Below are 24998 nucleotides of genomic sequence, written 5' to 3'. Positions count from 1 at the left end.
AGCAGAAAAATATTTTAATCAAAAACTCTGTAGACTGAATTTAAAAGTGTATCGGGCTCCTCCTGGCAAGGTAGTGGATTTCTTTTGCAGGGGATTTTTTTGCTCTGCCACTAATCTATCTTGATTCGATTAGTTTGTATGAATGTTTCAATCAATTCGCCCGTTGACTATAAAGAAGATCTTAATTTATTTGATTAAGTCTTTTGCACCAATGTGAGTCCAATAAAATTAATAAAATTATAAAATTGCCATGAACTTTGAGAAAATCAGCAGAATTGTGAATGCAGCTCAGGGAAAGACAATGTAACTCGGTATTAAAGGGGTATTCCCATCTCCAAGATCCTATCCCAATATGTAGCAGGTGTAATAATAATACTATTAGAAAATACCTTCAATTAGAAATGTAGTATAGTTCTTCAGATTTGCTATGTCTCTTTCCTCATACTGCTGGACCTTAGGTATCCATGGTTATGACCACTGAGAAAGTGATAGTTAATTATCTAGTTGCTAATGGTCGTAAGCATGGATATCTAAGGTCCTGCAATGCCTGAACATGAGGAAAGAGACATAGAGTATGCGAAAAACTATACTACATTTCTAATTGGAGGCATTTGCTAATATTATTATTATTACAGCTACTACATATTGGGATAGGATCTTGGAGATGGGAATACCTCTTTAATGCATCACTAGTATTTCCTATATTGCCAGGCATTACATATACATTACAGATAGATAAAAACTGTGAAATAATGTCTTTACGTGAACTAGCCCTATAAAAGAATTGTTCCAGAAGAACAGGACACTACAATTATTTCATTACTAACAGTTTTTTCCTGTGAATTATCCTCAGATTAATGTTGGGGTTCATGGGAGTCACCGCCTTTCTATCTATGTGGATAAGCAATACAGCAACCACTGCCATGATGGTCCCTATAGTTCAAGCGGTCTTAGGGCAGCTCAATAACACTAAGCAGGACTCATCCATTTTGGATTCAGAAGGTCAGACAAATCCCGGAATGCAACTGGATGAAAAGAACGCCATCCCCCTGACAGATGTGCAAGGTAAGGGCAAGATTAGTTTGCCAGTTATTGAGTGAAATTACTTTAATCTTCTCATTTAATATTTGTTTTATGTACAGTATCTCTGTATAATTTGTAAGCACGGTTTCTGCATCAGGGTCATACCATGAATACATAATCGGCAATTGTGAAATAATCACATCCGTTGAAAGTTGTCACACCTGTTCATTGCCTCATTAAGACTTCAGGAACAGTAGGAGGAGGACTACCACCCTCCATAAGAAAGAAGCAAAAAAAAAAAACAGAAAGTGCCAGGGGCAAAGACACACAATAATCTCTTTCTGGCACAGTCAAGGATTTCCTTATGATAGATTTTCTTTATGTTTTGTAATAAATCAACAAAAACTATAAAACATTTATGGGTGTAACATATGAGATATTAACAGTGTACTGATCAGAGAAAATGATAGCTGAGAGTATCATAATGACAATTTACAGTAAATGGCAATAAGCCAGGAACCTCACTTGCACTTTTCTACTAAATGTTTAGAGCTGTTTTTGATGCAGTTTATTTTCTTTTAGTAAAAGCTGAAAAAGCATCCAACACTTATGATAAGCTTCAATTCCTCCCTTAAATTTTCCTTCCTTTAGGAATCACTCCTAATTGGATGTTGTCTATTTTGACTTTTAACATTTTTTGATACAGTGTCACATAAAAGGTTGGTATCTAAAATGAGAGCAATGCACCTGGTTGAAAATATGTGTAATTGGACAACTGGCTCAGTGATAGGAAACAGAGGTTTATTAATGGAATACACTCTAATTAGGTCACTGTTAATAGTGGTGTATCCCAAGGGTCAGTATTGGGCCCTCTTCTTTTTAATATATTTATTGATGACCCTGTATTGGCCATACAGAAAAGAATTTTAACATTTGCAGATGATACAAAGTTCTGCAAGATAATTAACATAGAGGAGGATAATTTAATACCACAGAGGGATTTGGGAAGGTGGAGGCTTGGGCTGAGAAATGGTAATTGAAGTTTAAGATAGATAAATGTAAGGCCGAAAACAAGGGCAAAAGGAATGAAAATGTATAATTATATACTAAATAGTAAAAGATTGGGTAAAATTGTCACAGAAAAATTACTTGTGTGCATTGGTGGACAACAAACTCAATTTTAGTGACAAGTGCCAGGCAGCTGCTGTCACAGCAAATAAAATGATGAGATGCATAAAAAGAGGCATGGATGCTAATGACAGGATCATAGTTTTACCTCTATATAAGTCACTTGTTAATCCACACTTAGAATAATTTTGGGCTCCAGTGAATAGAGAAAAGCAACCAAGACTATTAAAGGAACAAGTGGACTGCATGACAATGACAGGTTATCAAACTTGGGGTTATTTGTTTGAAAAAGTGACTGCTTATTTGTAAGCTAATTATAAGTACAAAAATATGAATCGACAGAACAGAACTCTTTTTAATTATCTTTCTTTTCACACCTGTATACTGCAACAATGACAAAGGGGGTGGGGGGAGGGCAACGCCTACATGTAGAGGAAAGATGGTTTAATCATCACAGATGGTGATTCTTTACTGTACGAGAAGAGAGATTATAGAATTCTCTTCCACTATATGTTGTAAAGGTCGATTCACTAATTAAGTTAAAGGAAGGCCATTCTTGAAAGTTAAAATATTATAGGTTATGGGTGCTAGATTTCCGAAATGGGACAATTATCCAGGGAAATAGTCTGATTGCTCTGCAGTGGGAAGGAATTTTTCTCCTAATATGGGGAATGGGGAAAATAACATCTGCCTCTTGGGGTTTCTGTCTTCCTCTGGATCTTCATGTTAGGTTATAGGATGAAGTCAATGTTCTTTCAACCTTAGAGCTATAGACATACATGTGGATAACATAAGGCTTTATATTTTCAGATTATTTTTCTGTTTGTACAAATGCATTTTCACAAAAAAACAAAACAAATCTACCTTTCCACATTGATCAAGTTGGAAAACTTCTTCCCAATGGTATTAGCCCAGACAATAGTTTCCTTTTGCATATTCGTTTCCCTATTTGCAACATTGCATCTGCAGGAGAACAAATCTCATTAGCTAATTGACTAAAATGGTTATAAATGTAACAAGATAAACATACACTATACAATCGCCTACTGTTTGGAAATGCTTGTTAGATAGATGGAACACAACAACAAAGACTTGTATGTATAGTGATTAATAATGCTCGATATTGATAAAAATTTAGGTCCATCTGTGAGTAGACACAATATACATCAACATATTGTAGCAAAGCCAGGTTGGCTAGGGTTAAATAATAGCACTGCAGGTCTTGATAAAATGCACCTGGCTAACATTAATTAAGAACCAGGGCCTGTGTTCACTAGAGGTGTCAGTCTGCTGGATGTTGAGCAGAATTGACTGTGCTGCTGGTGAGTGACCAGTCAAAATGAGAGCTATAGCTGGGGGAGAGACATGCCACGGTCTCTCTCTAAATGAAGACTGTATGGGTCAGCTAGGAGCTGCAGACAACCAGGTGGAAGCTGCAGCCTGCTCAGTGTAAACTGTGCCCAGAGTTAAACACTTCTGTTTTGCAATGGAAGCTGCTGGAGCTAGGGCTGTAGGGGATACTGAGACTGAGGGGGTTGTGTCTCTTCTGTGTATGAAGTTTGCTACTGGAGAAAGGACTGTAATCTGTTTGGGTGAGCCCACACTGACATATGTGCCCAACTAAATGAACTGTTCATTAGCTGGGATACATTTGTGCCCAGAAGATGCTGTTTTTGGTTTTGAATCCCTTGGAGTTTTAGGAAAGCAATAAAACTGCACCAGTTTGGACCAAATCGCATTACCTGTGTGAACACTACCTAATGCTTGCCTGAAAGAGTGAATCCCTATAGTATGTATCCACTAAAAAAAATAGGTTCCATTTTTTATGTTTCAACTAAACTTATTCTCAAGAGGTTAGAAAGCAAAAATCAAGAGGATTATCACTACATGACTAAAGAGTGTAGGAAGCCTACAGCATTTCTCATCTCCCAAATCAGGTGGATCATGTTACCCGAATCATGGGACGCTTAAAACTGGGACAAGCTCATACTTTTTAAATGCTGTAGTGTTTCAGAAAAAAAAGCCTAAGCACAAAATGTGTCCCTAGGAGCTGACAGCAACATATCTTTTTCAATGGACCCAATTATTGTCATATATTTAGATGTCGAGAAAGCAGTGTAGTAAGGCAATGTTTTATTGAATATTACAGTATTTTGTACGCCAAAACCAGGCGTGGATCATAAACATGGAAGGGTGGCAAATTTTTCTATTACATATTTTTCTGTGTAGTTTCCACACTTGGTTTCGGCTTAAAAACATTGGCGTACAATTCTCACCAGGAACCGTGTGAAAGTGGCTGAATTCTCAGTTAAACAAACTGAAAAAGTCACCGATTAACCAAAACTAGAACATCTGCTGACCTTTGAAACACATATTTTTTCTATTTTTCTTGCACAGAAATTACAGATGTTCCCAAGATTTATAACATTCAGAAAGTGGAAATATTTTCTTTGGTTATCAATTGATGTTTTTAAGGGTTAATATTGACTCAAGACATGATTCTGATTTTTGGTATATGTAGTCTAAAATTACTTATTTAACTTTTCCAATTAAACATTGACATTAGGACTCTCCTAAAACGTAATCTAAAAGACTTCTTCAATTCTTGACTTTTGAACCTTTGGACCAATGATGAACTTTGACTCACGGAAATGGTGCTCACTTATATGGGTAGCGCAACAGAAGTCAATGACTGTAGAAATAGCGAGGTGAATTTAGAAATGTGCTATAAAACTGACACAAATATGTATTTGCAATTTATCAAAAAGCTGGGATGTTTCTTAGTGGGAGAAAAAGTGTAAAAGAAAAGCTTATTTATGTTTTGAGCTAAAAATGAAACCTGAATCCAAAAACTACATAAAAATGCAATATATGTAAATCAACAAAAAATGTCAGTATGAATATAGTCATGTACTGGATTGCATTTCAATAGCAATATTGAAAACAAATGCCTAGAGAAAGATATAGGGAAAACATATTTTTTGTACCGGGTTAGCCAGTAGATAAAAAAAATATTAAGATTTGAGAGTCCTCAGTGGTTGATACCTTTTAATGGCTAACTGAAAAGATGGTAACAAGTTGCAAGCTTTCGAGACTACTGAGGTCTCTTCATCAAGCTAGTATAACACAAAATCTGAAGAGTCACATATTTATATACAATAGGACACAGAAATAATGTAATAGATGAGACAGGTAATGTAAAGCAGAGCTATTACTGTGGGAGAAAGATAAACAGTTCTGGCCATAAATATTGGATTAGTTCATAGAAAAGGACAGTTATATGTGAAAGTTTTATTGTCCAGTGATTGAGGTCCAGGGTTATGATGACCCCAAAGTTCTGAGGAACACATTCCTTAGTTGATGTAGAATGACATAAATCCATGCGACACATTCATTCCTGCTCTGAAGGTGTCAAAGGTCACCATCAGTTTATTTTCCCAAACTTTTCTGTCTCTCTGAGATTTGAAGTTACCTTTTAATACCAATAATTTCATGTTTGTGATGTTGTGATCAGAGAAACAAAAATGTTTGGCCACAGGTAGATCTATTTTTTCTTCTTTTATTGTGTGGCGATGAGAATTCATCCTTGTCCTAAGTTTTTGCCCTGTCTCCCCTTAATAGAGACCCCCAGATGGACATTTGGTGCATATAATTAAGTACACTACATTAGATGTGATGCAGCTGAAAGTACCTGGGATCTAGGGAAAGATAAAAAGCATAGCCTAGGACATAAAGAAGTGAATGCAAAGGAATCCCTTAAAAAAATATTTTTAATTAAGTATACAAATAGCTATAATGTTTAAAGCACAAGGTGCCTCAAAGAAAGGGACACAAAATAGGCCTGCTGAAAACATATACAGTAGAACATGCAGCCTGTCAAAAAGAAGGGGCAAATGAAAGTTTTCCAATCTCCAACTGTTTCAACCCATATACATAGTAATACATCAATATTATTGAATCATTGGATATAAACAATGTTTAATCATCATAGTAACTATAAAAGTAGAAGTAGTACATTGCTGTAGAAAGCTGCTCTTGTAAATGTAAGGCAAGCCCTGTATACCTTCACCTCAATGCGTGTTTCGCCCTGCTTCATCAGAGGGCGTAAAAATGCAAACTGCAGAGCTGTGTGTATATAGAGCCTATCACCACATAGATTCACTAAAGTTTAATATTACAGATCCCCTGTGAGCTGTGTTACTAAAGAGGCTGTCCACAATTCAGACAGCCCCTTCTGAATCCTTATGTTTTCTCTCCAGTAAAATAACAACACTTATACTCACCTTTGGTGCTGGCACTGTTCCAGCGATGTTGGCACTGGCTCTCCCAGGGCTCAAATGACATTGTTATATCACATTCATGTATGATCCCTGTGGCCAATCAACACTGGTTTCACTCTCCTCTCCTTCAGACAAATCAAGACATCCAGAGGAAGTGAGAGCTACTTCTGCTTTCTCATTTCCTCTAGATGTCAATTACATCCGTAGGAGAGTAGAGTGAAGCCACCACTAATTGACCACAGGGATCACATGACATAACAATGCCATGTGAGCCCTGGGAAAACCAGTGCTGACACCACGGTGTATAAGTGTTATTTTATTGGGAGGAAACATAGGTATTCAGAAAGGGTTGTGGACAACCCGTATAAACATTTTGCACCAATTTTCTGATAGTTCAGTAGAAAATATGATATATTTTTTCAAAAGTTGCAAGAAAAAGTCGAGGTTAACAAAATAATGAAGATTTAGGATATTGCTGAAATGGTTTATTTACTAAAACCAATACCAAAAACAATATCCTATCAAGGACAACATCTGCAAGTTTGTTTTTCTCCCAGTGACTGCGTAGGTTTTCTCCAGGTTCTCTGGTTCCCTCTCACATACTAATAGGAAATTTAAATTATGAGCCCCAATGGGGACAGTGATGATGATGTCTGTAAAACACTGTGGAAATTAATGGTGCTATATAAGCAAGTAAAATAAAGAATAAATATTCCAAAATAACCCATCCGTATCTTTTTTTTTATTTCTTGTAGTTCAGGACTGCACCGTGCCTTTTTCAGTTGTGGCCAATGGACATACGCAAGATATTTCCTTAGAGGTTAAAGAAAGAAAGGAAAAGAAAAGAATAAATAAAGGCATGATGCTGAGTGTATGCTACGCAGCCAGCATTGGTGGGACCGCCACATTAACAGGAACAGGGCCAAACCTTGTGTTGAAAGGACAGCTGAGCTCGTAAGTAGTTACCGTTCTATGCATTAGTCAGATCAGCTTCCTGGGAAAGAGAATATCACATTTGTATCTATTAAGGCATAACGACATTAGAATCTTGAAAGAAAATTATGGATATGATCACATGTGATGAGTATGCTTTGCAATTTCCTCCCAGATTTGTGAAAATGACACTTTTTTCTATTGTACCTTATGACATTTTTGCTTTATTTATTATTTTTGGCCTGCATTTTTGGAACGCTGACCAAATGCAACTTACACTAGGTGTGGATTTTTTTTAGGTATTTTCATTTTAGAAGAAAAAAAATCCATGAGAAAACACGTGTGTTAAAAAAATGCTACAAAAAATACTTGTAAAAACAAATAGTAATGAGAGGGTTTTTACAAACCAGAAAAAAAAACACAAGAAGAAAACTGTATGTAGGCAGAGAGTCTTATTCTAGTAATACTGCACCAGCTCCATCGGAGAGCATCACACAAGTCAGCATTTGGAGGGAGAGGTAAAGCATAAAGAATAACCGTCGTTATAAATTTTTTCAATAAATCAATAGCACACATGAAAATGAGCAACTTTATAATACACTGCTCAAAAAAATAAAGGGAACACTTAAACAACAGAATATAACTTCAAGTGAATCAAACTTCTGTGAAATCAAACTGTCCACTTAGGAAGCAACACTGATTGACAATCAATTTCACATGCTGTTGTGCAAATGGAATAGACAATAGATGGAAAGGCAATTATCAAGTCACCCTCAATAAAGGAGTGGTTCTGCAGGTGGGGACCCCAGACCACATCTCAGTACCAATGCTTTGTGGGTGATGTTTTGGTCACTTTTGAATGTTGGTTGTGCTTTCACACTCGTGGTAGCATGAGACGGACTCTACAACCCACAGAAGTTGCTCAGGTAATGCTGCTCATCCAGGATGGCACATCAGTGCGAGCTGTGGCAAGAAGGTTTGCTGTGTCTGTCAGCGTAGTGACCAGAGGCTGGAGGCGCTACCAGGAGACAGGTCAGTACACCAGGAGATGTGGAGGGGGCCGTAAGAGGGCAACAACCCAGCAGCAGAACCGCTACCTCTGCCTTTGTGCATGGAGGAACAGGAGGAGCACTGCCAGAGCCCTGCAAAATGACCTCCAGCAGGCCACAAATGTGCATGTGTCTGCACAAACGGTTAGAAACCGACTCCATGAGGGTGGTATTAAGGCTCGACATCCACAGATGGGGGTTGTGCTCACAGCCCGACACCATGCAGAACGCTTGGCATTTGCCACAGAACACCAGGATTGGCAAAGTCGCCACTGGCGCCGTGTGCTCTTCACAGATGAAAGCAGGTTCACACTGAGCACATGTGACAGACGTGACAGAGTCTGGGGACGCCGTGGAGAGCGATCTGCTGCCTGCAACATCCTTCAGCATGATCGGTTTGGCAGTGGGTCAGTAATGGTGTGGGGTGGCATTTCTTTGGAGGGCCGCACAGTCCTCCATGTGCTCGACAGAGGTAGCCTGACTGTCATTAGGTACCGAGATGAGATCCTCAGACCCCTTGTGAGACCATATGCTGGTGCGGTTGGCCCTGGGTTCCTCCTAATGCAGGACAATGCCAGACCTCATGTGGCTGGAGTGTATCAGCAGTTCCTGCAAGACGAAGCCATTGAAGCTATGGACTGGCCCACCCGTTACCCAGACCTAAATTCGATTGAGCACATCTGGGACATCATGTCTCGCTCCATCCTCCAACATCACGTTGCACCACAGACTGTCCAGGAGTTGGTGGATGCTTTAGTCCAGGTTTGGGAGGAGATACCACAGGAGACCATCCGCAACCTCATCTGGAGCATGCCCAGGCATTGTAGGAAGGTCATACAGGCACGTGGAGGCCACACACAACACTGAGCCTCATTTTGACTTGTTTTAAGAACATTACATCAAAGTTGGATAAGCCTGTAGTGTGTTTTTCCACTTTAATTTTGGGGGTGACTCCAAATCCAGGCCTCCATTGGTTAATAAATTTGATTTCCATTGATGATTTTTGTGTGATTTTGTTGTCAGCACATTCAACTTTGTACAGAACAGATTATTCAATGAGAATATTTCATTCATTCAGATCTAGGTTGTGTTATTTGAGTGTTCCCTTTATTTTTTGGAGCAGTGTATATCTTATCAGAGCTCTGCTTCTTTTTCCTCCTGGACTGATCTTTCATTCTGAAAATTCTGAATTCACAGGTAAAATCTGTATTCACTGAAGACCGATTATTCCATTACTGAGATAGGAGATAGCAGTTGGTGCAGATAACATTCTATGTAGACAGAGGGATAGGAGGAAGAAGGAGTTCTGCCTCTAGCTCCTCTCTTTTCCTGATCCTCCCCCCTCTCCTCTATATATAATCTTATCAGTAGCAGCTGCCATCTCCTATCGCACTAATCCAATAATCTGTCTTAACTGAATTCAGAGTTTACCTGGAAATTGATAATTTTGAGAATGATAGATCAGTCTTGGCAGAAAAAAACTAATTTCTTTTATAATATATATTACAAAGTTTCTTATTTTAATATGCATTATTGATTTATGAAATATAAGTGACTCTTTAACCACCTCTTCTTATACATGGCAGGGCACCACTTCGACCATTGTAATTTACTGTATTACTGTCCTGAATACACATATACAGTTTAAGGCACTGCAAGGGGGGCAGTTTAACCATTTAACTGTGTGCATATCCCTGACTAAAAATTTAGAAGAAAGGTTGTCCATCACTGTCTTGTCAGAGGGCTAACTTTGGGTGATGTCCCAACACCCAAAAGTATTGAGGCTACACTGTCTAATCAGTACAATTGTTCTAAAAATGTTTCTTTAAACCTCTGACGCACCTGAATAAGAAGAACATATGGGAATAGCTTTATTTTATTATCTAAAGTAAAATAAGACTTAATATTAGTTAATAGGAAAACTTTCTACAAACATAATGTCCTGGAATTCTTATGAAAAGTTTAATGTCCATCACCTCGCTGTTTCAGAACAAATTTGTGTTTTTAGGTGACAAAAATAGAAAAAGAACAAAAAAATTGTTCTTGGGGAGTAGCAGGGTCAGATTGTCCCATAAAACTGGGAATGGATAAAATTGACCCCAAGAGTACAGTAGGGTATATCACTTATAGGTTGGCTTACAAATAACTAGTGATGAGCGAGCACTAAAATGCTCGGGTGCTCGATGCTCGGGTCGAGCACATTGGAATACTCAGGTGCTCGACCCGAGCAACGAGCCCAATGTAAGTCTATGGGAAACTCGAGCATTTTTCAGGCTCCCCCCGGCGGTCTGCAGAGGGCCTAAAAATTGCCCAAATTGATGGGAACAGCGCTCAAATGACATGGGAACAGCATGGGGAAGACCCCTGGAAGCATCTTTGACTCCCAGATCACTGCTGTCAGCAAAGTGGTCAGAGTATTACGCCACTTTTACGGACTCACAATAAAACATACAAAAACGAAACCAAAATGGATTTTCCTGGGAAATATGTTAAGGAACATCCTTTCCAGGGTAATGACTTGTATATAAGGCAAAATAAATAACCAAAAACAAAAATACTCCTCCACACCTTGAGTTATGTTCACACGTAGCGTTTTTGATGCGTTTTTGCACTTTTGCATTGCTTTCAAGCAAGACAAATGCATTCACCAGGAAATGTAATTTTAACATTTTACAACCTTGTCTGGCCATGTGGTGTGTGACTCCTCCCGTGGGCCCTGACTTCTCCTTCAGGAGAGTTCATAGTGCCGAGGTGAGGCCATGATGATGATAGAGGCCACCATCTGCTTAGTTTTCTGTTACTTGGTATGCAAGCGCAAGTATGCAGCCAGCCACCCACCCACAGGCTGCAATACTAAACTGCCACATTTCTTGAAATGTGGCCTTTTAGGCTCATGGATATAAAAATAACCTCGGCACTCAGGATAATCTAATGAAAGTGAAAATTTATTAAAGTCCATTCGTTTACAAATCAAAACGTTTCGGTCAAAGTGACCTTCGTCAGTAAACTGCAGAACATAAACAAAATATAATAATGTGAGTTTCATAATGAACACAAAATGACAGAACAACCATCTCATAAATATGATAATCAAAACATAATTCACATGGTGGGTAGGGAGGAAGGAAAAAGGGAGAGGGAAAGGAATATAGAGGGTACGGTCCCCCATAATCAGGAGGATGAAACGACATCAAGCACTAATGGATAATAAATAGAGTACATACCAGAAAACCTGGTCCATGTGTAAGTAAATTATTGTTGGGACTGCTTGGGCTTGTGCTATGAATAGGCCCAGTGGAAGTCTCCTAAGAAAATGGAACAATAAGGCTAAGTGTTGGAGGATCTACTAGGTTTGAATGCCTAGATTAGAAGGATACCAGAGTCCTAGGATGTAGATGAGAAGTTGCATTACCTCTGGCGTGTAGTCAGGATGGCGAACGCTTGCACGCGGTATCCACCGCTGGTGACTGCTGCCATGGTGTGTGGGAGTGTTCCTATAAGTAATAATTTACTTACATATGGACCAGGTTTTCTGGTATGTACTCTATTTATTATCCATTAGTGCTTGATGTCATTTCATCCTCCTGATTATGGGGGACCGTACCCTCTATATTCCTTTCCCTCTCCCTTTTTCCTTCCTCCCTACGCACCATGTGAATTATGTTTTGATTATCATATTTATGAGATGGTTGTTCAGTCATTTTGTGTTCATTATGAAACTCACATTATTATGTTTTGTTTATGTTCTGCAGTTTACTGACGAAGGTCACTTTGACCGAAACGTTTTGATTTGTAAACGAATGGACTTTAATAAATTTTCACTTTCATTAGATTATCCTGAGTGCCGAGGTTATTTTTATATGTATATGGGTTCGGACCCTACTCTGGCACCTCTATCCAGCAGTGCAGCGATTTTTGTTCATTTTAGGCTCATGGAGGCAGAAGCTTTTCACAACCTCATGCCTCATGCCTCGTGTCCATACTCGGTCCCCAGTCGTCACTATTTCTCCCGGTATTGTCTCCACCTTCTACAAGCGCGGGTCCCTGAACATTACTGCTGGTACTTTTCTGTGGGAATTTGCTTGCCTCCTGCCAGCCTGGAACATTTCCAGTAAATTATGATACGACGCCATGGTACGACTGCCCCCAGTAACAGTAGCGAAGCCATCCCCAATTTCCTTCTTAGGAATTTTATTTGGCAGACTGAGTGGCTGCCCAAATACATTAGTTTCTCGCAAAGGAGCTGAAGATAGAGTGGCAGTAGGTGCAAGTTTCTCCAGCCTGTTAGATATTAGAGGGTGAATGGCAGCACATTGGATCAGTGGTTAGCACTGAAGTCTTGCAGCGCTGGGATCCTGGGTTCAAATCCCAGCAAGGACAACATCTGCAAGGACTTTGTATGTTCTCCCCATGTTTGCATGATTCTCCACCTCAGTAAAAAAGCAGCCATAGAGTGTCCGGGAACCTTCCCACACACTTTTCTTAGCCAGGACTGCTTTTCAGGAGGGTTGGACGGTCCCACCATAGAATCTTCTGGTGTGCCCTGGCTTCTACATAAGGAGAGTTCATGATAGCGCTAACTTTGCAGCTGCTATGGGGCTCTTGAACGGGGGAGAAAGGTGAGCCCTCAGAATCAAATCCTCTGGTGGGCACAATGTTTTTCAATCTGAAACAGCTTCTCAGTGGGAGTTGTATTTCACCACAGCCATATTCTTTAGCTCGGTGAAAGGACTGGCATAGGGGGAAACCGTATCTACTCCGGCTGTCATTTCTCCGTCACCAGGTTCCGCCCATTGTCACACATGACCATGCCTTGCTGTATGTTCAGCGGTGAGAGCCACAGACCAAGCTGCTGTGTTACAGCTTTCAACAACTCTGCAGCGCTGGGCGGTTTGTCACCTAAGCTTTAAGCATGTTATCTTCAGCACAGCTTGTTGCCGCTTGGCCAAGGCAGTGCTGCAGTGCTTTCAACTTGTGACTGATGCGGTCATTTCGGAGATGGAGGAGGAGCTGCAGGAGCTGAACAATGTGATTGCATTGAGGTTACATTGGCGACTCTGTTTTTATACTAAAGAAAGATCCTACTGGGTTTTTTTTATCTTATTTTTTAAGGCAAATGCATTCACCGGAAAATGTCATTTTAACAGCTTATAACCTTATCTGGCAATGTGGTGTGTGACACATCATCAGACACATCCTGACTCATTGATGATGGAGGGACTCTGAAACACACATACAGCAGGGCCACAGTGACGAGTACGACATGTTCCCATTAGAAAGGAGTCTGCTATACAGATATAGGGTATGCAGTGAGTCCAACGGCTGACCAAATTTAGGAAAAACCCCACAAAGAATTTAAAGACACATAGAGCAGGGCCACAGTAATGAGTATGACATGTTCCCATTAGAAAGAGGAGACTCTGCTATACAGTTATAAGGTATGCAGTGAGTCCAACGGCTGACCAAATTTAGGAAAAACCCCACTAAGAATTTAAAGACACATAGAGCAGGGCCACAGTAACAAGTACGACATGTTCCCATTAGAAAGGAGAGGGTCTGCTACACAGTTATAGGGTATGCAGTGAGTCCAACGGCTGATCAAATTTAGGAAAAACCCCACTAAGAAATTAAAGACACATAGAGCAGGGCCACAGTAACAAGTACGACATGTTCCCATTAGAAATGAGAGGGTCTGCTATACAGTTATAGGGTATGCAGTGAGTCCACCGGCTGACCAAATTTAGGAAAAACCCCACCAAGAAATTAAAGACACATAGAGCAGGGCCACAGTAATGACAAATTCCCATTAGAAAGGAGAGAGTCTGCTATACAGTTATAGGGTATGCAGTGAGTCCACCGGCTGACCGAATTTAGGAAAAACCCCACTAAGAAATTAAAGACACATAGGACAGTGCCACAGTAACAAGTACGACATGTTCCCATTTGAAAGGAGAGGGTCTGCTATACAGTTATAGGGTATGCAGTGAGTCCAACGGCTGACCAAATTTAGGAAAAAACCCACTAAGAAATTAAAGACACATAGAGCAGGGCCACAGTAACGACAAATTCCCATTAGAAATGAGAGAGTCTGCTATACAGTTATGGGGTATGCAGTGAGTCCAACGGTTGACCAAATTTATGAAAAACCCCGCTAAGAATTTAAGGACACATAGAGCAGGGCCACAGTAACGACAAATTCTCATTAGAAAGGAAAGAGTTTGCTATACAGTTATAGGGTATGCAGTGAGGCAAACGGCTGACCAAATTTAGGAAAAACCCCACTAAGAAATTAAAGACACATAGAGCGGGGACACAGTAACAAGTACGACATGTTCTAATTAGAAAGGAGAGAGTCTGCTATACAGTTATAGGGTATGCAGTGAGTCCAACGGCTGACCAAATTTAGGAAAAACCTCACTAAGAATTTAAAGACAAATAGAGCAGGGCCACAGTAACAAGTACGACATGTTCCCATTAGAATGGAGAGGGTCTGCTATACAGTTATAGGGTATGCTGTGAGTCCAACGGCTGACCAAATTTATGAAAAACCCCGCTAAGAGTTTAAAGACACATAGAGCAGGGCCACAGTAACAAGTACGACATGTTCCCATTAGAAAGGAGGGGGTCTGCTATACAGTTATAGGGTACGCAGGGAGTCCAACAGCTGACCAAATTTAGGAAAAACCCCACTAAGAAATTAAAGACACATAGAGCAGGGCCACAGTAATGACAAATTCCCATTAGAAAGAAGAGAGTCTGCTATACAGTTATAGGGAATGCATTGAGTCCAACGGCTGACCGAATTTAGGAAAAACCCCAGTAAGAAATTAAAGACACATAGAGTAGTGCCACAGTAACAAGTACGACATGTTCCCATTTGAAAGGAGAGGGTCTGCTATACAGTTATACGGTATGCAGTGAGTCCAACGGTTCACCAAATTTATGAAAAACCCCGCTAAGAATTTAAAGACACATAGAGCAGGGCCACAGTAACAAGTACGACTTTTTCCCATTAGAAAGGAGATGGTCTGCTATACAGTTATAGGGTATGCAGTGAGTCCAACGGCTGACCGAATTTAGGAAAAACCCCACTAAGAAATTAAAGACACATAGAGCAGGGCCACAGTAACAAGTACGACATGTTCCCATTTGAAAGGAGAGGGTCTGCTATACAGTTATACGGTATGCAGTGAGTCCAACGGTTCACCAAATTTATGAAGAACCCAGCTAAGAATTTAAAGACACATAGAGCATGGCCACAAACAAGTACGACACGTTCCCATTAGAAAGGAGAGGGTCTGCTATACAGTTATAGGGTATGCAGTGAGTCCAACGGCTTACCAAATTTAGAAAAACCCCACTAACAATTTAAAGAGACATAGAGCAGGGCCACAGTAACGACGAATTCCCTTTGGAAAGGAGAGGGTCTGCTATACAGTTATAGGGTATGCAGTGAGTCCAACGGCTTACCAAATTTAGAAAAACCCCACTAACAATTTAAAGAGACATAAAGCAGGGCCACAGTAACGACAAATTCCCATTAGAAAGGAGAGGGTCTGCTATACAGTTATAGGGCATGCAGTGAGTCCAAGGGCTGACCAAATTTATGAAAAACGCCGCTAAGAATTTAAGGACACATACAGCAGGGCCACAGTAACAAATATGACATGTTCCCATTAGAAAAGAGAGGGTCTGCTAAACAGTTATAGGGTACGCATTGAGTCCAACGGCTGACTAAATTAAGGAAAAACCCCACTAAGAAATTAAAGACACATAGAGCATGGCCACAGTAATGACAAATTCCCATTAGAAAGGAGATTGTCTGCTATACAGTTATAGGTTACGCAGTGAGTCCAAAGGCTTACCAAATTTAGGAAAAACCCCACTAACAATTTAAAGAGACATAGAGCAGGGCCACAGTAATGACAAATTACCATTAGAAAGGAGAGAGTCTGCTATACAGTTATAGGGTATGCAGTGAGTCCAACAGCTGACCAAATTTAGGAAAAACCCCACTAAAAAATTAAAGACACATAGAGCAGGGCCACAGTAACAAGGTACGACATGTTCCCATTTGAAAGGAGAGGGTCTGCTATACAGTTATAGGGTATGCAGTGAGTCCAACGGCTGACCAAATTTAGGAAAAACCCCACTTTCAATTTAAAGAGACATAGAGCAGGACCACAATAACGACAAATTCCCATTAGAAAGGAGAGGGTCTGCTATACAGTTATAGGGTATGCAGTGAGTCCAACGGCTGACCAAATTTAGGAAAAACCCAACTAAGAAATTAAAGACACATAGAGCAGGGCCACAGTAATGACAAATTCCCATTAGAAAGGAGAGCGTCTGCTATACAGTTATAGGGTATGCAGTGAGTCCAACGGCTGACCAGATTTAGGAAAAACCCCACTATCAATTTAAAGAGACATAGAGCAGGACCACAATAACGACAAATTCCCATTAGAAAGGAGAGGGTCTGCTATACAGTTATAGGGTATGCAGTGAGTCCAACGGCTGACCAAATTTAGGAAAAACCCCGCTAAGAAATTAAAGACACATAGAGCAGGGCCACAGTAACGAGTACGACATGTTCCCATTAGAAAGAAGAGAGTCTGCTATACAGTTATAGGGTATGCAGTGAGTCCAACAGTTGACCAAATTTAGGAAAAACCCCACTAAGAATTTAAAGACACATAGAGCAAGGCCACAGTAACAAGGTACGACATGTTCCCATTTGAAAGGAGAGGGTCTGCTATACAGTTATAGGGTATGCAGTGAGTCCAACGGCTGACCAAATTTAGGAAAAACCCCGCTAAGAATTTAAAGACACATAGAGCAGGGCCACAGTAACAAGTACGACATGTTCCCATTAGAATGGAGAGGGTCTGCTATACAGTTATAGGGTATGCAGTGAGTCCAACGGCTGACCAAATTTAGGAAAAACCCCACTTTCAATTTAAAAAGACATAGAGCAGGACCACAATATCGACAAATTCCCATTAGAAAGGAGAGGGTCTGCTATACAGTTATAGGGTATGCAGTGAGTCCAACGGCTGACCAAATTTAGGAAAAACCCCGCTAAGAAATTAAAGACACATAGAGCAGGGCCACAGTAATGACAAATTCCCATTAGAAAGGAGAGCGTCTGCTATACAGTTATAGGGTATGCAGTGAGTCCAACGGCTGACCAGATTTAGGAAAAACCCCATTATCAATTTAAAGAGACATAGAGCAGGACCACAATAACGACAAATTCCCATTAGAAAGGAGAGGCTCTGCTATACAGTTATAGGGTATGCAGTGAGTCCAACGGCTGACCAAATTTAGGAAAAACCCCGCTAAGAAATTAAAGACACATAGAGCAGGGCCACAGTAACGAGTACGACATGTTCCCATTAGAAAGAAGAGAGTCTGCTATACAGTTATAGGGTATGCAGTGAGTCCAACAGTTGACCAAATTTAGGAAAAACCCCACTAAGAATTTAAAGACACATAGAGCAGGGCCACAGTAACAAGTACGACATGTTCCCATTAGAAAGGAGATGGTCTGCTATACAGCTATGGGGTATGCATTGAGTTCAACGGCTGACTAAATTTAGGAAAAACCCCACTAAGAAATTAAAGACACATAGAGCAGGGCCACAGTAACGACAAATTCCCATCAGAAAGGAGAGTGTCTGTTATACACTTATAGGGTATGAAGTGAGTCCAATGGCTGACCAAATTTAGGAAAAACCACACTAACAATTTAAAGAGACATAGAGCAGGGCCACAGTAACGACAAATTCCCATTAGAAAGGAGAGAGTCTCCCATAGTGTTGGCCTATGCAGTGAATGCAAGGGCTGCCAAAAATTTGGAGGCACTTCAATGCCCCTTGGAAGAGACATGGAGGTCAGAGGGCCTCCTCAAAACAATGTTCCCATTATTAGGAAGTGGGTCTCCCATAGTGTTGGCCTATGCAGTGAATGCAAGGGTTGACAAAAATTTGGAGACACTCCAATGCCCCTTGGAAGAGACGTGGAGGAGGGCCTCATAAAAAAATATTCCCATTAGAAAGGAGCGGGCCTCCTATACTTGTAATTGCCCATGCACTAAGTGTATGGGCTGACAAACATTTACCCCTGGGGGGTATACATGAACATACTGTATAAAAATAATTTTTACGGGCATCATAAACACCCTTTAATAAAATTATGTGGGTGTTGCCTCACGGACCACGGTCACCCTGGTGATATGGTGGTGGAGGATGAGAAGAAGGAGGAGGACAAGAGCAAACCCATGTGTAGGTGTGAAAAGGTGCATGGGAATACACCTCCCAAGAAAAGACACTGGATTTGAGTTTATGTTACGCTGCTATCATTCGGTGGTGTTGAGAAGTCTGGCCCAATCCAGCCCTTGTTCATTTTTATGAGTCAGCCTGTCAACATTTTTTGTTGACAGGCAGATGAGCTTATCAGTAATAATTCCACCATCTGCACTAAAAACCCGCTCTGATAAAATGCTGGCAGTAGGGCAGGCCAGTACCTCCAAGGCATAGAGAGCCAGTTCATTTAACGTATCCAGCTTGGATACCCAGTAATTATAAGGCACAGAGGAATCACAGAGGACTTTGATACGGTCTGCAAGGTACTCCCTCAGCATCTTCCCAATCTTTGCACTCCTTGTGAGAGTACCCCGCGCCTCAGGGCCTGTGCGATGGGAGGGGCTGAGAAAACTCTCCCAGAACTTTGACAGTGTTCCCCTGACTCTGCTGGATTGAAGTTGTGTCTCTCTCGCCTGTACTCCTTGGTTGTCCAACGAAGTGTGCTCTCTGCCGCCAGCATTTTCAGATGGGAATTTTTTTAATAGTTCTGCAACAAGGGCCTTCTGGTACAGCCCCATTTTTGTAGACCTGTCCGCCTCAGAAATAAGAGATACAAAGTTCTCCTTGTAGCGTGGGTCCAGAAGTGTCACCAACCAGTAATGACTGTCACCCAAAAATTTTGAGAACGCGAGGGTCATGGGAAAGGCAGCGTAACATAAACTCAGCCATGCGTGCCAGACTACTAACAGGCAATACTTCCGTGTCCTCACCAAGAGAGTGACTGACCATGCTCTCCTCCTCCTCCTCCATTCTGTCCTCTGGCCATCCACGCTGAACAGACGGTATGACAGCTGTGCAGGTAGTACCGTCTATAGCGCATGAAACTAGCTCCTGTCCTTCCTCCTCCTCCTCTTCCTCATTGTCACCCAGTCCACGTTGGGATGAGATGAGGCTGGGCAGTGTGTAATCACTCTGTATGGTTCCTTGCTCCATCTCAGCGTGCTCCGCCTGCAATGCATCCTCTTTGATTGTGAGCAGAGAGCGTTTCAGAAGACAGAGAAGCGGGATGGTGACACTAATTATGGCGTCATCGCCGCTCACCATCTTGGTGGAGTCCTCAAAGTTTTGGAGGATGGTACATATGTCTGACATCCATGTCCACTCCTGAGGTCTTATGTGTGGAGTCTGTAATGAATACCGACGGCCTTGTTGATGCTGGTACTCAACAACTGCCCTCTTCTGCTCACAAATCCTTCCCAACATCTGCAGTGTAGAGTTCCAACACGAGGGGTCATCACACACCAGTCTGTGAGCCGGAAGCTGCAAACGCTGCCGAAACACGGCAAGGGCGGAGGAAGCTGTAGCTGACTTTCTAAAATGGGCGCACAGGCAGCGTACTTTAACAAGCAGATCCGGCAGCTCTGGGTAGGATTTGAGAAACCGCTGAACCACGAGGTTAAGCACATGGGCCAGGCATGGTAAGTTTGTGAGCTTGCCTCGCCTCAGAGCCGCCACCAGGTTCTGGCAATTGTCACACACGACCATGCCTGGCTGTAGGTTCAGCAGTGTGAGCCACAGATCTGCCTGCTCTTTCAGAGCTGTCCACAACTCTTCAGCATTGTGCGGTTTGTCACCTAACCATATTAGCTTCAGCACAGCCTGTTGCCGCTTGGCCGAGGCAGTCTTCCAGCTTGTGACTGATGTGGTCATTTCGGAGATGGAGGCTGAAGAGGAGGAGGAGGCTGAGTAGGACGTGGTTCAGGAGCTGTAGACCGTAGGGGCAACCCTGATTGACCTAGGGCCCGCAATCCTTGGCGTCGGGAGGACGTGTTCCATCCCAAGGTCCGACTGGGTTTCGGCTTCCACTATGTTAACCCAGTGTGCCGTCAGCGAGATGTACCGTCCCTGCCCACAAGTACTTGTCCACGTGTTCGTGGTTAGGTTTACTTTCCCGGTAACTGCGTTGTTGAGGGCACGGCTAATGTTTTGGGACACGTGCTTGTGTAATGCGGGAGAAATAGTGGCGGCTGGGGACCGAGTACCGAGGGACGACCGCCGCCATCAGGTTGCGGAATGCTTCTTTCTCCACTAGCCTAAAAGGCAACATTTCGAGCGCAAGCAGTCGTGAAATGTAAGAATTTAGTAGTGTGGCCTGTGGGGCGTTGGCTGCATATTTGCGCTTGCGTTCCAAGGACTGGGGTATGGACAACTGAACGCTGTGCTGGGACAAAGACATGGACGTGCTTCCTGATGCTGCTACCTGAGAGTGTGCAATGACAGGTGCAGGGCAGGAGGCATCTTCTCATGCACCATGGACAGGGGATTGGCTTGCATGCACAACAGCAGAAGAAACAATGGTGCCACCTGCAGACTCTGTTTCTGGACCCTGGCGTTCGGCCCACATAGTCGGGTGCTTTGCTGCCATGTGTCTGATCATGCTGGTGGCGATCAGGCTGGTCGTTTTCCCACCTCTGCTGATGCTGGCCTGGCAGGTGGTGCAAATGGCCTTTTTGGGGTTATCGTCGATATCTTTATAAAACAACCAGACTCGGGAAGACCTAACAGTTTTACTGTCAACTTCCTTCGTGTTGGTGTTACGGGGAACGGTTGCCCGCCTTCTGTCTGCGGCCACCACACTGCTTCTTCCTGCCTGTTGGGGTGCTCTGTCTCCCTCCACTTGTGTGCTGCTGTCCTCGCTCTACATGTCCTCCTGCCAGGTTGGGTCAGTTACTATATCATCCACCACCTCGTCTTCCACTTCCGCACCTTGATCCTCCTCCTGACTTTCTGGCAATTGTGTCTCATCATCGTCCACCTCTTGTGACACTTTCCCACCGTTGCCTTCGTGTGACCGTGGCTGCTCAAATATTTGGGCATCGCTACATGTGACCTCCTCTTGCCCCTCTTCAAGTGGACCGGGCGAGAGACCCGAATCTATAAATGGAAAAGTGAAAAGCTCTTCAGAGTGTCCAAGTGTGGGATCAGTTGTCTCCGGGCACTCAGCATGGTGGGAGGAAGGAGGATCAGGGTGAGGAATATGCGGTCCAGACTCACAGCTACTGAGACTTGACAGTGTGGAAGACAGGGTGGTGGTGGCTAAGTGACTGGAAGCATTATCCGCTATCCAACCAACAACCTTTTGATATTGCTCTGGGTTCAATAGTGGTGTGCTGCGGTCCCCTAGGAATTGGGACAGGAAGGTCGGGTGAGAAGATGTGGGTGTTTGTTGTGGCACAATTTCAGCTTGCCCACGGCCTTGTCCTCGGCCTCTGCATGCACCATCACCATCACATCCAGTTTCCCGTCCCTTGCCACGTGCCTTGCCCATTTTAAATGGAGGACAGTATCTTCCACACTCACTACAAATGACTAAGTTTGGAGCGAACTTATATGTGATCCGTGTGACGGAGAAAACAGAGTTTTAAATACCTGGCCTGTAGGTAAGTAGTTTGAACAGCAAACCGATGTCAAAAACTTCGCTGACACAGTGAAATTTTTTTTTAATGGAGGCCAAAAATGGCAGTATTTTCTGAAAACGTATATGTGATCCGCTGGCGCAGAAAAACGGTGTTTTCTGGATTGCTTTTTAAGCAAATAATGAGGATTTAGATCCAAAAAAAAGTATTCCTGGCTCCTGAGACCTGGGCCTTTGTATAGAAATATCTAACAGCAGCAGAAGGCAGAATTGGAATGGAGCCTCTTGTCCTATATGCACTGCAGTCTGCTATATACCCTGCCTGCCTGCCTATATACACTGCCTGCCTGATATCTCTCCAGATGGATTAGTTAGTCCTCAAAAGGACTGTTTGTTAAGATGGATATGCGTAATGTACGTTTTTTTTCCCTACACTACCTAATACACAAGCTCTCCCTGACGCAGCAGCACCTCTCCTTACTCTGCCTAATTCCGGAGTGACTGTGACGAGCACAGCGGCGCCAGGTCTGATATAGACCTGATGACGCTGTGCGGCCAGCCAATCAATGTAATGCCCACAACCAACATGGCTACGACATTACAATGAGTGGCAGGCAATCCTTGCATGTTGATTTGCGCTCTAAAGAGCGCCAAACATGCAGGGAGGGGACCCGAGCTTCCCCCGAGCAACCCCCGAAATACTCGGCGAGCGCCGAGCATCTTGAGCAGTGAGATGCTTGGGCGAGCACCGAGCAGTAGCGAGCATGCTCGCTCATCACTTCAAATAACCTATTAGATAGTATAGAACGATAAAAACATCAAAATCACAATACAATCTGTAGGTCTTCTGTATAGCTTGAGGGTCGGCATTCAAAATTATTTCCTCTGGTGTTTACAATGAGCCTATAGAGCATTATACCAGCGATACCTACTGTTCAGCTGTTTATTGTACAGATCTTTTAGAGCACAAAAAACAATTTTGCACACAAAAAAGCTTTTACACAGGAAAACATAAATGATGGGTCATTTTAGTTTTCCAACTGTAGAAATAATATATATTTTTTTCCTACCCTTATTTTGTACTATGCTTATAACTATTAGACAGGTTGGGGGCCACCGAGTATCATATGCTGCAGTTTTGGGGTCACTATGTTATGGAGACTGTTATGCTTGATGGTGACGCACGTGGTTCATGGACCCACTGTGCCACTGTAGCACCCTGAGGATTCGGCTGCTACAGGAGTATTGCACCTCAAGCCAGAGGTGTGATATTCCACTCCCGGGTAAGGATGGAGTGTGGAACTGAGCTCAGTAGGCTGCATGCACTACATACATCCCATTTCCGGGGGGCAGATCAATGGTACTCCCACTAGGTATATGTGCAGGTACGACAGTGTCTGTCCCTGGCTGGAGTGGGAGGGGGGTGGAACATCCCAGTAGTGTAGGGGCAGATAGGGGGAGCAGTCTGGGTAATGCTAGGAGCTCATTGGGTGCTGGTCACCTGAGCTCACACATAGAGGGAGTATATAAGGTGGGAACCATCTTAGATCAGGGTCAGACAGGCAGACAGCTACCAGTCAGTCTTTTGTAGAGGGTCAAGCAGTCCTGAAAGAAGAGAGAGAGGAGAAGAGAAGGACCCAGAGGGGAAGAAGAGGGAACCCCAAGAGCCCAAATACAACCAGAAGGGTGAAGGGTTGGCACAAGGGTACCGGATCCCAAGCTGGTGGAGGGCACTAATCCTCAGCCAGAGACCGGAGGTTGTGGGCAGGATCTGCCACGACCCCCCACTAAATCCACTGCGAAGGCACACCGAGTATAGGGTCAGGGAACCCAGAGACAAGGGTTTTACCAACAAGAGGCCCGAGGGAGCCGGACATAAGTGGATCCCTGGTGGGGAAGGCCAGAGAAAAGGAACGTCAGAAAGGGAGCTCAGGATCACGCTCCAGAATTACCTGGGGGTTGGCCGAGTCCAGGACCTGGTGGACGCAGCACGGCTCGGGCGGTCACTCAAGGCCGGAGTGACCAGCACAACAGCAGTAAGTAAAAACCCTGAACTGCACAGCCCGACTCTGAGTCTCATTACCATCCTCACTGCACCACCACAACCACCACCCTCTACAACTGACCCCCTGAGGCTATACCCCTCCCGTTGGGGGTTATACTACCAGAAGCTGCACACACACCACCAGCCTCAGCGGACCCTGCTGCAGCGGCGGCTGTATTGACCGCAAATCAACGGGTGGCGTAGTCGACACTAAAGAACATCCAGCAACATCTGTAGGACTGCCACACACTGAGCTTGACACCCTGGGCACGGACCGGATCACCGCCACTCGGAGACTACAACCCCCATCTGATCCGGCTCCGGGTATCCCCCAAACAACACTGGCCCAGGGGGCGCGTCAACTTTGGCGTAGTCGGCAGGATCTCGTGCCCGCAACAACCGGGTACTGCGTGCCTGAAGAAAAGTTCACCGTTACCTCAAAAAGAAGTCTCCCGCCGGTTCCGGAGGGTCCCCGCCAACGGACCCCATCACAGGTCGTTTCCCGCCGGTGGTCCGCCATTTGCAGCTTTTTCCCGCCATCCATGGAGTTTCCCGCCACTGGGAGACGATTCCCGCCATTTCCAAAGATTTCCCGCCTTGGAAGAGCGGACGCCATTATGGGCGTGCCAGAGGGTGGCAAAAGGCCACCTCCCATCGTGGGCCAGGTCGAAGAATGGCGCCAAAAGCGGAAACCGCGCCCACCAACAGAGACTGTGATGCTGGAAGTGTCCATCAGCGTGAGAGAACTGCCCCTGGAACTGACAATCACAAAGTTGCCCCGGGACCACCCTCAATGTGGGCGGAGACGGAACAAAGGAG

General features: G+C 43.2%; 1 protein-coding gene across 1 annotated transcript in view; it reads left to right on the top strand.

Moving 5' to 3' along the window:
- The window catches only part of LOC141232795 (Na(+)/citrate cotransporter-like), a 211408-nt gene that overhangs the window by 116430 nt on the left and 69980 nt on the right, over positions 1-24998 (top strand). The window contains exons 5-6 of the mRNA XM_073667833.1: positions 854-1065; positions 7187-7385. Of these exons, the coding sequence (XP_073523934.1) occupies positions 854-1065; positions 7187-7385 (411 nt within the window). The remainder of the gene's footprint in view (positions 1-853; positions 1066-7186; positions 7386-24998) is intronic.

This window comes from Phyllobates terribilis, unplaced genomic scaffold (genome assembly GCF_046119375.1).
Source record: "Phyllobates terribilis strain yellow unplaced genomic scaffold, ASM4611937v1 Scaffold_2__4_contigs__length_985480577, whole genome shotgun sequence".
Classification (NCBI taxonomy): Eukaryota; Metazoa; Chordata; class Amphibia; order Anura; family Dendrobatidae; genus Phyllobates; species Phyllobates terribilis.
The sequence above is the reverse complement of the archived record's forward strand: the minus strand, read 5'-3'. Positions and strand labels throughout refer to the sequence as shown.